A 17,240-nucleotide genomic window follows, 5' to 3' on the forward strand; every position below is an offset into this window, starting at 1 on the left:
GTGTGTGTGTGTGTGTGTATGTGTATGTGTATGTGTATGTCTATGTCTATGTCTATGTGTATGTATGTGTGTGTGTGCGCGTGTGTGCGCGGGCCAATTTGTATGTTGAAGTGAATATTGTCACGTTAGGTCTCAATGTCACACAGCAAAGACTGCTTTAACATATTCATGTGGAAATTGTGACATTATGAGTGCATTTACTATTGGTATGTAATGGTTGCAATTAACTTATCAGCATTTCGTCCTTTGCTTTCAGGGAAGAGGGTGACACATGAGAGGGTGTTTTTCTCTTAGTGTGAAAGTGTTGGCTGTCTGAGCATTGAGAAAATGATAGGTCTTTTCAAATATAGGGTGTAGAACACAGTGCACATACTGAACCTGATTCATTAAAAAAAATGTGTCCTTCACACTGCAAGATGGTTGCTAGTCATATCTTGCTTGTATAATATCTTGCCTAATAAACAGGCACCAACCTTCTTAACATGCAATTGCCTATCTCACCTGTCTTATGATGACTAAAATTGCACTGTGTCGTGGTTGGGGGCAGACGACAGTAGCTTGTCTGTAGGGACTTGGCTTGGGAACCGGAGAGTGGCCGGTTCAAGTTCTGCACGGACCACATTATGGAGTGTGGACTGCTAGCTGGAGAGTTCACCTCCTGCGCACTGCCAAGGTGCGGGACCCCTAAATGCCTATAGAAATGCTTGGCACTGGTGCATGTCTATAGTTTCAGGTGCATTTCAGGTCTATATGTGTAACAACAACAGAGTGTATAAATCTAATTTCCTCAATGAGGAATTCATAAAATACTTCTTCTAAATTACAACACCTGTTCTCTGAGAGGAAATCAAACCCAGAGCCATTGATTAGTTGTGCAACTCTAAGATTTTAACAGTGTTAGTGGCAGTAGGAGAAGCTGAGCATGATGCAGGGCTCCAGGCTAACTTTCTTTTACTAGAGGCACTCTAGCTCCTTACTGAAAATGTTAGGGCACAGGCAGAAAAAGTAGGGGCGTACACCTGAAATCGGCCTGCAACCCAATTTTCCACATTTTCCCCATTTTAACTATTACTAATGAAAGCTTTGATAATAAATACAGAAACTATAATGTGCTGTTTTATTTTAGTTCCCAGTCACATTTTAATTGAAAGGTGCTTAACAAATGAACATTTAGAAATGATAACAAAGTATTATTACTGTCAGTGTGCAGTATTACTGCCTCTGTCTCGTACAGGCTCTCCTTCCCTCCTTTGTTAACATTAAAATAACAATAATACTGCATCTAAGGTGATCAAACCTCTACGGAAAGGGAAGTAGCTAACTAAGTGTCTAACTAAGATTAGATAGACTAACTATCTAAGATTGAGTGATGAGAGAGCCAGAGGGAGAAGAGCTCAAAACATTCAAAACACACAAACACTATTTATTTTGAAGAGGTAAATAGTTATATATTTGATCAGCAATTGTGTATTCAAAATCAACGTAACGTGCCGTTTGCTTATGGTGAGAAAAAGCAAGCAGCCTAAATGTATTTTTACTTCATAGAAGGGTCTCCGCTCTCTGCTGTCACATCTCTACCTCTCTCACCCCCACGCAAGTGAGGGAGCGGTACTGCGGCGTGTGGCAAATGTCAGAGCTAACATTAGCATTGATTCAAAAATGCTGATACATCAGTGAATGCACAGGCAATTATGTGTTATCCCCGCAGTTATGGTGTCCAGTCCTTTGTCTGAGACCGAGTCAACAATGTTGTCGATTTTGTGAAGAGACCAAGTACTAAAATACTGACAAGGGCTACCAACCTGTCTCCGCTGACTGGAAGAGCTCGCTGACAGGGTTGAGACCTTAAACAAAGTGAGGGGAAGAGGGGAAGAGAGGAGGACTAACGGTCGACTAACGCTTACTTCTCATTGGCTATCACTGCGCAGCATTTTCCTTGCCGAAGTACGGTCTTTAGCAAACAAAATGGCTTTGGCTGCGGATCACCACTGATCATTTGATTATAGACTGCAACATCATGATTATAATGGAAACATGATGCATGTGCATGTATTCCCCCCATGGTTGACTTTACGAAAGTGAGACGCACAAGTTTAGATGACGTTACCCACACAGTTGACTAATCCCTCACAGACCCTCCCCACACATTGGACAACTGTGGCAGACTCGCTTCCTCCTTGTTTTCTAACATGAAATAAAAAAAAATTATGTTGGCAAATTTGCAGGTCGCACATGTGCGAGTAGTTTTAAAACGTACTTGCACTGTCTTGAAAAATTATCGCAAAATGTTACCATTTTGTCTAGCATTTAAATCGATGACCGATTGTTTTTCTTATGCTGATATTAAGACAATTTGAACAAACTTACAACCAGAACTAAGATGTTGTACAATGAAATCAAAAAACAGCGCCCTATTTTTGATGCCAAAAAACGTACCAAAAACAAAATGTCCGTAAAGGAGAATTTAAAGTGTGCCTAGTGTTTTCTTAATACATCCATGACCTAGTGGCCTTTTCCCATTGCTCATGCAAATGGGAGAGACATGTTTACAGAACAGTAGCAGTACTGCCTTAACAAAGTGATTAAGTGTTACATTCTGTCAGTTCTGATGTTGTGGCACCGCCATAAGACCTGCCAGCTGTGGCTGTCACTCAGAGTGATGACAGAAGTGGGGAGGGGCCAGACATTCCAATACGATGACTGATGGGCACTTTTACTGATGAGACTCGTTAACAGCAGAGTCCTCTGTGTTGCTCAGACTCCCAGCATGCCTCCAAACCTTGAGACCTGTCTGTTGTATTGTAAGACAGCAGATGTAGCCTCAACGAGAGAAGCTTATACAGGGTTCTTGAGATAGGGATGATTGCCTCCACTTGCCATCACTGTGTTTTAGAGTTGGAACATGGCAATTTTCATAGCTAGTTGTTTTTTTTAAGGTAATAAATCCAAGGGCTTTTGCTTTGTTTTTCAATTTTATGGGTCCAGATTGCACACTACACCGGTAATGTGTAACAATTGACTGTCAATTATCTATGTTTTGCACGGCCTTTATAAAGCAGAACTGCCTTACATTTCAGTTTGACTGTCTCCATTTGCCTCTATGATCTGTAATTGGTGTCTTCACACATACACTGGAACCACTTTATATAAGAGTATCAGTGCAAGGAAATTAACAGTCACCCAGAGCCAACATTAAGATGACAAAAAGTGAAGCGTGGATCAGCAAGACTAGATGTTAACCTATTAAGGCAGATGCAAGAGCACAGGACTGTCAATCATGCGCGACCCATGGGACTACAACACTGATCTGCAGTAGCTCAGTTACATGGCTTCTTAGTGGTACACTGTTTTAAAACCTCAGATAAAAGGCTACAAATGGGACATAAGTCTTCAGTCAACATGGGCTAAAGTATGAATTCACAACCGGTCACTGCTAAACAAGCAATTTCTTCTAAACTCTTCTTCTAGTGCTTCAGTGTGTTTGTCATAGTGGGACTTCTGTAAATGATTGCAAAGGAAATGTCATAGTCCTTCCTCAAGGATCTAAAACCTGGCTACCTAGTTGTTGTCTTCAGGACTGTCAGTTATGCTTACAAAATTGTTGGTGATAGATTTAATTTACAGTCAGATGATGAAGTGCTGAGCAGTCTTAAAATACATACTGGGAATACACAAAGGATAGGATCACAGTAAAGCCTCTCCTCATTAGCATGTCACAGTAGTGATTCATAATGTAGCCTTGCAAGAGTGTAACGGAGCTCTGCTAATCTATTTGATAATTATTTCATTATTGATGTACATTTTAATTGTTAAACACAATATGTCTCATACTTTTTTCAGTATTATTACATTTTCTCTTCTCCTTCCCTTGTTAGTCCAAATATGAATTGTAAAATGTATATGACATATGTTTGTTTCTATTCAAATCTTCTGGTGAACACTATTTGTGACACTATCTTCCACAGCTTGATCCTGTGGTCACTGTTTGTTCTAAACAGAAACAGCTATCCATTATTCAGACAAAACCCATTACACATTTCTGTCACTGTTTGTAGAACATAAGCAATGCTGTGAAATTTACTTTTTCAGTCACTTTAATTTAATTTCCACTGGCAATAAACCATAACAGTGTCCTAATTAATTTCAGCTCTGAAATTCATAGCTCTTAGTCAGACTTCCTGGATTATAGCTTGCAGGGCCAAACGTGTACAAGTAAAATTAAATAAGATACTTCATTGACCATGTTTTGCTGTCTTTCTGTAGGTAATGGTAAATACTCAAAATGAATATGACAAGTTCTGTACAAACCAAAAATATGACAAGTACATGACATCCAAGCATCATTCTAGTTATTTCATCCTAGGCCTTTTCCTCCCCAGACTTTTGCCATCATAATGATGGGCTGTTATCCAAATTTCCCTGTACTGCTTTTATGCATTTACATTTTTGCCAGAACTGCTCTAAAATGCATACAGACATGTCTAATTCAGCTTCCAATATTTAAGGGGGTTTAAAAAGCATATTTCCACATAACACATTATACTCTTTATTGAGTGTTTTGGTGGAGTTTCTCTCCCTTCTCTCTTATACCCTATTGCAAACAGGATCAGAGGTCTATCTCAATAGAGTGGCAAGGTTGAAAGGGTGATTTTGCGCGCCCCTGGTTCCAGAAGTAAAAGTCCCATTCATTTTCTTCATGTTTGGTGATTCACAGTTGGAGCACTTCAAGATGGATATGAAACTTTCCGGGTTGAATCACTAGTACAAAAGTTAACCAACTGTGTTCAAAAGTCTCTCGCCACATACAAACGTAATTTGAAACTCCCAATGGGCATTTCAGTAAGAAACATCCAATCCAACCTTAAATTTATGTTATTTGCGCTTCTACCAGTGGGCAAAAGCTAGAAAACTGACACAATATGCAACACGAATGAACTCAGTTTCACATTCTGGGACTATTTTTATTTATTTGGCAACCACAGTGACGTGCCTAGTATTGAGCTACAACAAAGACGCATTTAGATTACGCATACCCCATTATTCTCACCTCCAGTTGGTTTCCCCCTTAAAATAATAGCAGTAAATGCTCATGGATATTGTAGTATTTAGAGCCATCTTCCCAAAAAACATGATTTGTCAGAAACAAAGTTGAAATATCTGGCCGTCCCAACCCAAGCCCACATTATGTGGGAGATTCCTATGTTTGCTTGTCAATTAGTTTATACTCACGACCTTCCACTTCCACGATTGTCGCGTTGCCGACATTAAATTAATTGAATGCTATTTTTAATGTAATTTAACCAACTGCTGGGAAATAAGAGGGAAAGATAAGAAAGAACAAAAGAGAGAAAGCATAGCTGTGTGGGCAAGAGGGAGGGATCATATAGAAAGAAAGAGGTGAAACAGAAACTTATCTTTGTTAATTGTTCAATGTATTGCAGTGTAATTTATGGTTTAGCAGCAAAGTGTTTGGAACTACACTGCAGACTGGAGTCTCTGCTGATGATGAGAACCAGAGATTAACATGTGGCAGCTGTCTTATGTGAGTAGGTCCAACACACACTGAGTAGACCCACATCATATGTGCGTCTCCTATTTGAATCCTTAACGAATGTAAGGAACAATGATCAAATATAAAAAAACAAGAAGAATGGTAGGGATTTGACCTCTTCTTTACGATACATTTCAGTTGCTATTGTACTCGGACCAGCAGTAGGTTACATCGTTCAATTTTATTGTGTGCTGCATTGCCATTTGTATGATAATCACATGGATTGCTTTCCTTACTTTCCTTCGACCCTGAATAACAAGACTGTCAAGGTTAGCTCATACTAAATGCAATGTATGTCACCCCCTCAGCTGCTTGTTCAAGGATTCCTGGTGTGTACGTTTTACAATGAATGTATATGGACACATCAATGTAATAAACCTGCTTGATAAAAAAACAGACTTCCCAACAGATAGTCCAGCTACAAGGATGGTTACTAAAAAGACAAACATGCATTCACTGGAGAAATAAAGCCCATAAGATGACCTGAGAATAGTAATTAGGAGGGTTTTACAAGTTACAATATTCCTATGTATAACTCTTGGACTGCACTGACTTTCCTTTTTATAAAATGTGTATCTATTTTATTATTTAAAAAATTGGTATGTATTTGTGTGGGGAGGAAGGGTGGGGAGTCGTGTCTAATTTTTTCTAAAGATTTTTTAGGGCATTTTAGGCCTTTATTTGAATAGGACAGCTTAGACTTGAAAGGGGAGAGAGAGGGGGAATGACATGCAGCAAAGGGCCGCAGATTGGAGTCGAACCCACGGCCGCTGCGTCAAGAAGTAAGTCTCTATGTATGGGCGCCCCCTTTACTAGATGAGCTAATCAGCCACCCTACTCCATGTGTTTTTAATGTATATGGACTTTCCTGCTATGAATGCTTTGTTTTGTTTTGGTAATGAGCACACTGCACAAAATTCCTAGCAACCTAGTTGCATGGAGAGTATGGAATCTTAAATCTTGTTAGCTTGTCAAGCTGACTTCAGTGGTGTCATTTCCCAAAGGTTGCTCAAATTTAATTTTGTTACATGATATTTCGTTACACATATTATAATTATCAATATTACAAAAAATGTCTGAATAAGTTTCCTTAATAGACATAGACAAGCATTGTGTATTATCTTCTAAATTTATATCCAAAAAGTTGTATTCATCTGTCTTGTCCCTTTGTACAACCTTTGCAGCATTCAAGAGATACTTAGAGCGGGACGTTATTCCTGAAACAACCTTTGTTTCTAAGAACAGGCTTGAATAGGCTTGAGGCCTCGTAATGACTTGAAGAAAGCATCAACAGCTTTTACATCACCTTTGGTTATGCACAGCATTAACATATGTTGTTTTCCGTAACCCCAAACAGGTGTCCCTCCCAGGTCCAAGGGCATGTACAAAAGTACTGAGGCAGGTAATCTCAGGCAGCAGCTTTTCCTGCAAAACCTCCTCCCACCTCCTCAACGTGTCTCCAAAGTTCCTTTTCTCTTTTATAGACCGAACGTCTGATGCTGTAAGAGATATCAAGCTGAGTCTCATTATGATGCAGACCATGAGAACTGTGGGGCAATAGATCAATATCCCAAAAGCAATAACAATGCCGCCACAGAGTGCTTGGCTTTCCTACCTTCTAGCGTGACATTTTTTGTACCATTAATGAGCATGCATATAGAAATAAATTGGATAGAAAGGCCATTGAACTGTTTGCCGTGGTCACTCTGCTTCACAGTAAAAGCCACCCATATCTACAGTTGAACACTTTTGTTAGCTAGAACTAACAACAGTAAGAGGTTTATTAGCAGTAACTTAGTACAGCTGTGATATGGTGTAAATAAAGTGAACAGTGAGGCAAGTATCGATGAGATTATTATGCTGGAACCCCACAGCAGCTTTCAAAGCAGGGTCTTCCTGCTCCTTATCATGGCAGCAGTTATGAATCCCCCAGGATGTGTGTAGCAGAGAGTCAATGGACCAAATATGGAGTGATTCTTTTCATATCCATGGGAATGTGGTTCTAGTTTCACAGTTATCACTCAAAAAGAGCTGTCAAACACCGTGTCATTCTCTCAATCCCATTAATTAAGGCCTAACAAGGCATGGAGAGGGAAGGAAGTTGGATCTACTGGGTGATAATTGAGTCAAAGGCTTCTACAAGCCGGGCCAAAGTCTCGTTGCATACTAGCCATTAATGAGACATGTGAGGTACTGCTGTTTTGAAGAAAGTTGTGAACATACAACATGCTCGCTAAAGTTTCCAGACACATATAAACATGTAGTAAAGCTTGCCATTCTCCCTCATAATACACAATTGTTCATGTTTAGATTAGTTCAAAAGTTGAGTAAGCCAAACACTTTTTCCTGAGGTTCTGTATATAAGTTAAAAGTGAGATGAAATCTTCTGTGCACATAATTTGCAATTTCTTGGCTGCGTCATTCTCTGTTTCTGAAATAATTAATCAAGTAGTGGTGAACCGGGGTGGCATCCTCTGCTGCATGGAGCAGATGTTGTAAATCCACTGCAGCTCACACAGACAGGTGCCCTCCAGCCGGTTCCTGTCTGATGCCTTGGTAATGGCGTGTTTCCTTTCCTTGAACATTAGAGGAATCGAGCAGCACTTAGATCAAACTCTATCATCTCCGCATTACAAGGTTATACAGCAGAGCAAGTTGACTAATCATCTTATGAGGGGGCTTGGTGGAACAAAATGTGGTGTTTGGTGTTTTAAGCCCCCAATGTTGCCTTCTAGGCAGCGCAGCCTTGCAGCCACTAGGATTAGGCAATGGTTAGGGTTAAGGTTAGGTGCATAAAAGTTAACAGTCGCAGCACTGCCTTGAAGTCAACATTGGGGGCTTAAAACACAATCAAGCACAAAATGTACAAGACAGAAACGTATTGAATATCCAGACCAAGGAAAAACAATTCTTAAAGGGTAACTTCAGTTTTTTTTTTACCTGGACCCTAATTTCCTGGACTCTACTGTTGTTCCCGTACAGTAGATGGTACTACTGGGGACAAAGTGTGAGTGACATGGTTTAGACCTTAGAGGGTCCAAGGATTGCTACGAGGTTATACTATTTTGGTTTCTAATACTATTTCTTAGTGTACACAATAATTCAATTTATAATGTGTAAACAAGCATTTCCAGTCATTCCTTTTTATTGTGGCCGGGACAAAGCCACAAACTGATTTCACTGATATGATTAACTGAAGAGCTCCTTCTAGCCATAAAGATGCCGAATTAATTTCAGTAAAAAACTGCTTGCTGTCATTGCTCTGCTGGTATATGGTGTAGTCTGGGAATGCTGATAAGAAGCTATTCCTTTTGCCGCTAGAAGTGTAATTAACTTGCCTGTGCATGTAAACAAACAATATAATGCTAATTAAATACTATAAAGTTTGAGGGTGCACTTATGTTGATCAAATAATACCAATAATACAGTACATAGTACAAATGCAGAGCTACAGATATCAAAAAGCTCAGTTGGTGAGCTCATTTATCCTGCTTGCCTGTAAACCTGTGTTGAGACCACAATGATACAAGGATGCTGCATCCATCATGTGCAAGCTCCATTGTCTAAGCTCTTTTTCTGGCTCTGAGGTCAGTTTAGAAACTTTTGTCACAATTTCTTTTCAGTGTTTAGCTCACATCGCTTAAGATTTTGACACATTTGAAAACTTATAGGGCAACATAATGGCTCAGTGTTTATGGAAAAGATAAGTTAATAAGTGAGAGAAGGGGGGAATTCTACAAGAACTGCTTACTTTAAAGCTTTTATTATTACAGTAGCTCTTTACAAAAGGAACATTGAAAAGAGGAATAGGAATGAACATCAGCAGCTGTCATTCTTATTTGCATGGAAATAACATAGGACGGATGCCTGGTTCATCACAAAAGTCACTCACTGCCTGCACCCTGTGGTTATTAATGCCAGCAAGTCAAAGAGGAAACAGAAAACTCACTATATTAATCAAAAAGTAGTTCAACATTGACTAAAGGTTATTACATCAAAGGAGAGCATTGCCATATCCATATAGCAATAGTAAAGTCCATATCTTATCTATATATCTATTTTTTTTTCTATTATGTCTCTACATTTCACCAATAGAAAACTGCAGTGTTGTTTTCAGCATATTGCTGATGTCACACCGGTCTTTGTCCCTCAAAGAAAGTAAGTAAGTGAAATAACTTATAACTTAACAACTCAGTGGCAGTATTGTAGGCCTTGTGTGCAATGTATATACTAATTTCACACTCTGCTAACTAGAGGAGGGAGACCGGAAAATATGTCCTTGGACCTTTGTCGCATGTACTCTCCCAAAATTTGTTTCAATCTATCTTCATAAAACTTCACTTACCCCAAATAGATTTAACAGTGTCCCAGAAATACAACAAGACGGCAGAAAGTGAAGCTTAAGCCCTCTGTTTGAAATTGTGTCACAATGGGGCTGTGCCTACTTGTCTGAAAGAGTCTTGCTCTCTGGATAACCACTGACAGACTCTGAGTTAATGAGCCTGTATTTGGCCCTTAGAGGCCACTGTGTGTGTATAACCTCAGAACCATTTTCTGAATTTCCTAACAGGTCTAATGGAGCGGGAGATTCTGCTTTTAGTCCGATCAGGAGCCCTACTTATGCAAATAGTGTTTCACCTTCTAGCTCTAAGCTTGGTGATCAACTGCAGTTTTCAAACCTAGTTTGTTATGCAGATATAAGGAAACCCGTTTTGTGAATATATCACTGTCACTTGAGTTAGATAATGACCACTGGTGCTTTTTTCATCTGAGTGACAGTGATACAGTCAGTTTTTAGTTTCCCCTTGTTTCACTTTTGAACATTACCTGCCGTATAAAAAAGAGCATTGTCTTATACTTAGCAAGAATCAGCCCTGAGAAGTCGGACACCAACCAGAAACATGATTATTGAGGGTAATGACAGCAAAAGGGAAGGGGGTTGGGTGAAAGCAGGTACTGCATGTAATTGAGATATATATATATATATATATATATATATATATATATATATATATATATATATATATATATATATATATATATATATATATATATATATAGAATGTCCATTTTCAGATTGACTTAATCCTGAGGCGACTTCAAGAAACTGAACAGCATCTCCTTTCTACTGCCGTTTGCCGAGTGTTTTATTTCACTAAACCCACATGATTTCATCCAATAATGCAACTGGTAGACTGATGAAAGCTAACTGCTTGCTCAGCAGTTAACACAAAGCATTAAATCAAACAAAACAAAATGTACTGTTCGGAAGATCGATTTACAACCACAAAGTGTCAAGTCTTTCTACAAAAACAAAGCATCTCACCATGAGCTTGATTGTTCCTCCAGCTTTTACCACAGTGGGATTTTTTCTTGCCAAGACCTTGACTGTTGCATGGGCCAGAATAATCTAACAAAGCAACAAGAAGCGTTTTCCTTTAAACCAATCACTGCATCTGAGAGTTTACTTATGTTTAAACACAGAGGAAAAGGAAAAAAAAGGAAGATGTTGTTCTGGCACTATGGGCTACTGTATGGTGTTGCTTTGACTTAGTATTGGTATTTATTTAAGTCATTTACATGATTTTATAAACCCCAAAGTGCAATTTAATATATCCACTCTGGCTTACAATATCATTATGTACACATTCTTAGCGTGCATGCACTGGTACTAATTTTCAGAATCTTAAATACCAATCGCCCATCTTACACCCCAAGGTCTGTTTACAGGTATTAGCAGTACTGTGGCATAATTATGTGCATTTTGTGGCTCCAGAAGGAGACAAAAAGTTTGAAAATCTAAAATCTTGGAATGTAGGGTTAGAAAAGAAGTAAACTAGATTAACAATATCCTAACACACCCAAATCTCAAATCAAACTGTTGGCATTTGCATTACATTGTGGGTAAGGTAGATGTTGGGTTTTGACAGGGAAGAAAAAACAAAAAAGATAATGTGCCTGGTTCTGCTCCATCAATTTTATCAAAAAGTTTAAAAAAATAAAACTGTCCCACAGTCCCACAATTTTATAGAAGTTGCCATGTTAAATTGGTGCTGTACTCTTTTAATAGTGAGTTTAGTTATATTCTCCATGATATTTGGGAGCTTCATAGTTTAGGCTATGATATCCAGCTAGTAGCTTTGTCTGCCTGCCGTTTGGTTTTTTGTGCAGCTGCCTGCTGTATCTGAAAAACTATTAGCTGACAGATACCAAAATGCTTTGTAGAGCTGAGTGGAACTGCGGAGTTGTGTCTATGACCCTGTTTATACTTGGTTTTAATATGTGTTTTGGTGATTCAATGGACTCCCAGGACACATTACCATTTACACCTGTATCTGTAATGCATCTCCAGCTGACCACTTTTTTTGTGACTTCTGCTCAAAAGTCAAGGGGCCCCACGCACAGCTATAACATCCCCACTCTCGCCATGGAGTCACGCTAGCAGTTGTGTTGGTACAGCTGGAGATATCGCTGTCAGCAGAATCCAACACATCTCCTTCCATAAGGGAAAACAATAGACAGTCAAGTAAAATGTTGCCTAACTAGTCATAAAATGGGCAAGTTTTAGAGCATTGCTTTGCTGTCACCAAAAGATCAACCACATCCTTCATCGATTGGTGACTTATTTTGTTGTCATGTCCTTGTCGGGAGTAAGGACACATTAGCGTTTAAACTACTTAAGATATGTGGTCAAATGCGTCCCAGACAACCTCAGCAAGTGGTTTGAGTGATCGGATCACAATGCGTCTTTGTGATCGCATTTAAAACCACATGTAAATAGGTTATCTGGGTTTATCACCACAATTTCGACCTTTCAGATACAAATAGCAATTTGATCCAGTGTCGATTTTGCTGAAGCTTTAAGTACCTATTTGCTAATTGCTCAAGCAGAGAAACTTTAAGATTTTGTTATCTTTTTCAAAATATTTGCCAATGTGAAGCCATGAGGATCAACAACATGAGGATGGAAATGTAATATTAATGAGTAGACATTTAGATTTTTACAGCTTTTACCATCTTTTGTAACTATAAATTAGGGTCTGTCCTATTTTTATTGGCTAACTAAGCTTTTTACAACATGAAATATAAATGTAACATAGACAGGAGTCGTAATCTGTGTCTTCGCATTACTTGTTGGTCATTTTGTCCTGACAGGGTGCCTTCAATCACATAAATCTCAAGATGTAAACACATTCAGTAATGAGTAAACTGTGATATAACTGGTGGCACTCAACTACAATAATGGATTAGGGCTTTAAATTCAGACTCATTTATTTTTCATCCACATTCATCACGCCTAATCAATGGAAAGTCTTTGGTCTTCACCCTTCTGCAGCAGACCCTGACAGCGTCATTGCTGGTCTTTTCAACTGTGAGCAGCTTTTACTCCAAACTTCATGTACTGTTTGAAGTTATTATAATGTAATATTATAGGCAGAGGATAATGTGAAAAATTGAATACTGTCACTGTTAAAGGCCAGAACCATCAAACTGACTGACATAAGACGAATGGCAATGTTTCAGTGCAAAAGCAGATTTTAAAACCTCACTAATTAAACACAATGGCATTTTTATACTCTGACAATAGCTGGAGAACAGAATCAGCCCACAGGAAAAGTGTAACAGCCTTTCTGTCTCTAAAGCTTTTAACTTCCAGGTCTGCCAGTGAGTGAATGCTACTCAGAAATATTGATAGGGTTTAAATAGAAAAAAACATATTCCTCATAGTTTTATTTCCTGTAGACCATGAGGCTCTTGAGATGCACCACTGACTCTTGAGGATTAATGTTTGTTTTTTTAAAGTTTAGTAAAGGTACCATTAGGACAGATGCATTCGATCATTACTGCAACTATTATTCATGCGAAAGTCCATAGCATTTCCCCTGTTTCTTCACCCATTTTACTGCATTATGTAATAGTAAGTAGGTAAAATGCACTATAATTTCTAGCCCTCTGTCATTTTGCTCTCCTTAATCACAAGAATACTAATGTTTCACAAGGTGACAACAAATTTAAAGAAAAGCCATAAAATACCACCAATTTGATCACAATAACATGTATATTGAATCTCCAGTGTAACCACTTTAAGGAAACAACATCCCTTTTAAGCACACACAATTGTACAAGTTGCTGTATAATTATCTAGTTTTGTTGTGATGTGTAAGGAACTGAACAGTTATGAGTAAGACCAAGTGTTGTAACCCTGATCCTGAACAGTGAGTATAAAGTTTCAAAGGCATCTTGTGTCACTAACGTCTTGGTAAAACTCCCATAGTCAAGGTTACCTAATCTCCTGTCACCAACAATGCCAACGCTACTGGGACTGGAATGACTGACCTTTCTGTCCCACAAGAAGACTGCATGAGCATGTGATGGGCTGTATGTCCGCCATGGGTACTGCCTGCTTCAAATGAGATTCATGACGAATGCCCTACGAGAGGCCAGCCAATATGCTAGGTAATAGCATGCTTGACAGTACTTATATGTCTCCATTAAAGACACAGGTCATATCCCACAATGTCAAAACCATTAAATCAAAAAATATAGCATGATGGTAGGCTGCAGCTGGTCGCTGTTGTTAAAAAAGCATCTCTGATTAAGGTAGGAGGTTACAATGCAAAAAAAACAGAAGACAAACTAAAAAGCTGTGACATGCCTTAATCAGAAAATGTTGAATTATGTTTAGAGTTATGACCAATTTGCATATCCTTGTCAGCTGCTACTTGTTTTTCACTGCAACTATGAGTTTGAGTGCCACTAGAGATCACTACTTGTGCTTTCACTTTGACCCATTAGTATTAACTTCAATCACCTTGTGCTACAATTGCGACTTGATAGAAAATGGTCGTGATGTGACTGTGGTGCCCCTTTTACCATTTCAAGTTAGTACTGCAGGGAAATTCTTATCTACCCTAAAAAAAGAAGAATTGCACTGCACAATTGTGCTTAATTCTATATCATTTTGAGCCTCTGTGTGGATCTTTCAAAGTGAGCCCTGGTGCACATTTATCATGCGGATAAGATCAAAGCTTGGACAGTCAACTACTTGCCTGGGATTTGTTTTTATTTCTCGAGGCAACAGTGATTTACTTTCAACTTCTCAACTGACCCTCTGCTAGATTAATGTCTTCTTCAGGACCTGAACATCATCACTGCTCAAGGTTCATGTTTCAGCTCAGATTAACATGAATCAGATGTCTACAGTAATGTAGATATATTGATTGATTTCCATGATTATTATTTTTTTGAGTATTCTAGAGCTACTAAAGGTTATTGTTAATCATCAATGAAACTGTCACTTATTTTTGCATTTAATTGTTTACAAATACAATTTCCCAGATGTAAAAATCAACAGATATCTTGTTTTGCCTGAACAATAGTCAAAAATTGAAAAATATTAATTGCACAGTGATATTAGACATACATAGCAGCAAACACTCCAATTTGTAGAACAAGAAACTGAAAACATTGCATTGTTTTCATGAAAACAACTCCAATATGTTTCTGTTGATTAATAAATGGACTGATATTTATGAACCATAAACATCTGGGAGATTGGGATGGTTTTGAGATCCTTCTATTGGCTTCCAGGTATCTGAAGCAGCTAGGGGAGCTGGATGTGTGAACTTAGTTTTCAGTCCTTGGAAGTCACAGAATATCAGAATGCACCAGTGAAGAGGTTAAGTCATCCAAACAGTTTGTGACCTTTTGCATTTTGGTGTTTGCTAATTGATTTGAGCAAATGGCTAAACCAGATAGAATCAGCATCCCTAAAACTGAATATGTAGAACTAAATTCGGTTCATCAGTAATTTACTGAGAGTATAGGGCAACACTTCTGCATAAACATACTGTACACTTATATAAAACAAGTAAAGAGACTTGAGTTTTTTTCAAGCATATGGCTGAGCACAAGCTGTCCCTCTCTGTCTCTAATCAGCCATTACCAGCCAAATCAACCAACAAATGTAAGATTGTCAAATGTCATCACACAGAGAAAAGCTGATTCAATAAGCAAAGTGCATTTGTTTCCATTCAGCATTTCTTACTCTCTTCATTCATTTGTCCGATGAAGTCCTCCAAAGAGGACATTAATAATAAATAAAAGGGTAAGACATAATGCATATTCCTGCCTTTGTTAAGCAGGAAAGCTGGTGCCAATTAAAAGGAGATGATTATCTCTGGTGCCATGGCCATCAGTGGGTAATTATACAGTTAGGAATGTGGCAGTAGGATTGAGATTGACACATTTGTGTATGGTGACAAAGAGACACTGTGAGCCAACAACACACAGCTCTTCTCTCTCAAGATTGTGGATTGTTGCCACAGATATCGATTTTCCAGCTTTGCTCAATTACATGGAGAGCAGGTAGCTCAGTGACACTGCATTGACTGATGTACTGCTGAGGGTGGTCACTTTTAGAGTCTTTACTACATTAAACAATCAAGCAAGTATGGTATGAAACTTTAAAAGCATATAGTAGGTCATATGACGGATATTATTTAGTGTGAGGGTATAAAGCGATTGATTATTAGCTACAATAAATATTGTATGAGGCAAACATTAATGGGTTATGCAATGGGCTTCCGCATAACAAGGAAGCACAACTATATAACCACACTGACCCATGGGATAAAGGAGCATTATTGTGCAGTTTTTATATAGCGCATGAAACAAACGCAGCCTACTCTGACACGTTTAAGCACGTGCGCGTATGCGTAACGCTCTCACAATGCTGTCCATCCCAGCTAATCTCAAACAGGAAAATCATGTTCTTAAATTATTAGGTGATAAAACAATTATACATGAATGTACACGCTTTTCTTTTCTACGCTATTGTTTTAAAATATGCAGTTTGGCACTCGAAAGATTAAAGGAAAAACGACCGAGAAACTCCTTCTATTGGATTGATTTGATCAATCAAACTCCTAATGGAGCCGGTTGGATTATTATTTTACCCTGCTGAAGACATTAAATTCCAACAATTGCTACGTTTATTTATTTAATAAAAGACACGCTTTAACTTACCCAAAGTTATGAGATGAAACAGATAAACTCCCCACAGATCCATCTCTATTTGAAACGAGAATTTCAGATAAGGCGTCGGACCTACACGGACAGCTGTATGATTACAAGGCACGTGCGGAAATCATTATTGGCAGAAGGAGATTAATCTCTTTATAAAAATCCTTAAATCGTCTTTTCAGCTTGTTGTTGCTGTGTTTATTTTCTTAGAATTCCATCTGTTTCTTCCAAGACGATGTCACAGTCGCGCGTTTGCTCAAAGCCAGAGCCATGCGCAATAATGTGAGTGAAAGTTGTCCTGTGCGCTGTATGGTCCGACTCCGGTTTCGTGAGAGAGAGCCTTCTGTTGCGCGTCGAGGTGGACGCACAAGTCCTTGAGTCCGCTGCTGGAGAGATGCTGACTGCTGCCGGGGAGAACCACTGCCAAGAGAGAGAGGGAGAGAGGGAGAACGCGCTGTGCAGGAAAGGGCATTAAGCTGCCTGATTACACAGCCAGGCCCTCTGTGGTGTTAATAAAGTATGGCACAAGGTTAATTGATAAACAAAATTATAATAGTAATACAGGGACTCATAGTGTGACTGTGGTAGTTTAGGGATCTTAATCTGCCTTGTGGTATTTTTTAATAATGTTATAGCACTAACTGATGCTCCAATGTTCTAATAG

General features: G+C 38.7%; 1 protein-coding gene across 2 annotated transcripts in view; it reads right to left on the bottom strand.

Annotated features, from left to right (window-relative positions):
- The window catches only part of gfra4b (GDNF family receptor alpha 4b), a 39,529-nt gene extending 22,512 nt beyond the window's left edge, over positions 1–17,017 (bottom strand). For both annotated transcript variants that reach the window (XM_034884197.1, XM_034884198.1), the window contains exon 1: positions 16,580–17,017. In XM_034884197.1, coding sequence (XP_034740088.1) covers positions 16,580–16,622 — 43 coding nt within the window. In that variant the 5' untranslated portion in view covers positions 16,623–17,017. The remainder of the gene's footprint in view (positions 1–16,579) is intronic.
- Between the last annotated feature and the right edge of the window lie 223 nt (positions 17,018–17,240).

The sequence above is a fragment of the Etheostoma cragini genome, chromosome 10 (assembly GCF_013103735.1).
Source record: "Etheostoma cragini isolate CJK2018 chromosome 10, CSU_Ecrag_1.0, whole genome shotgun sequence".
Taxonomy (NCBI): Eukaryota; Metazoa; Chordata; class Actinopteri; order Perciformes; family Percidae; genus Etheostoma; species Etheostoma cragini.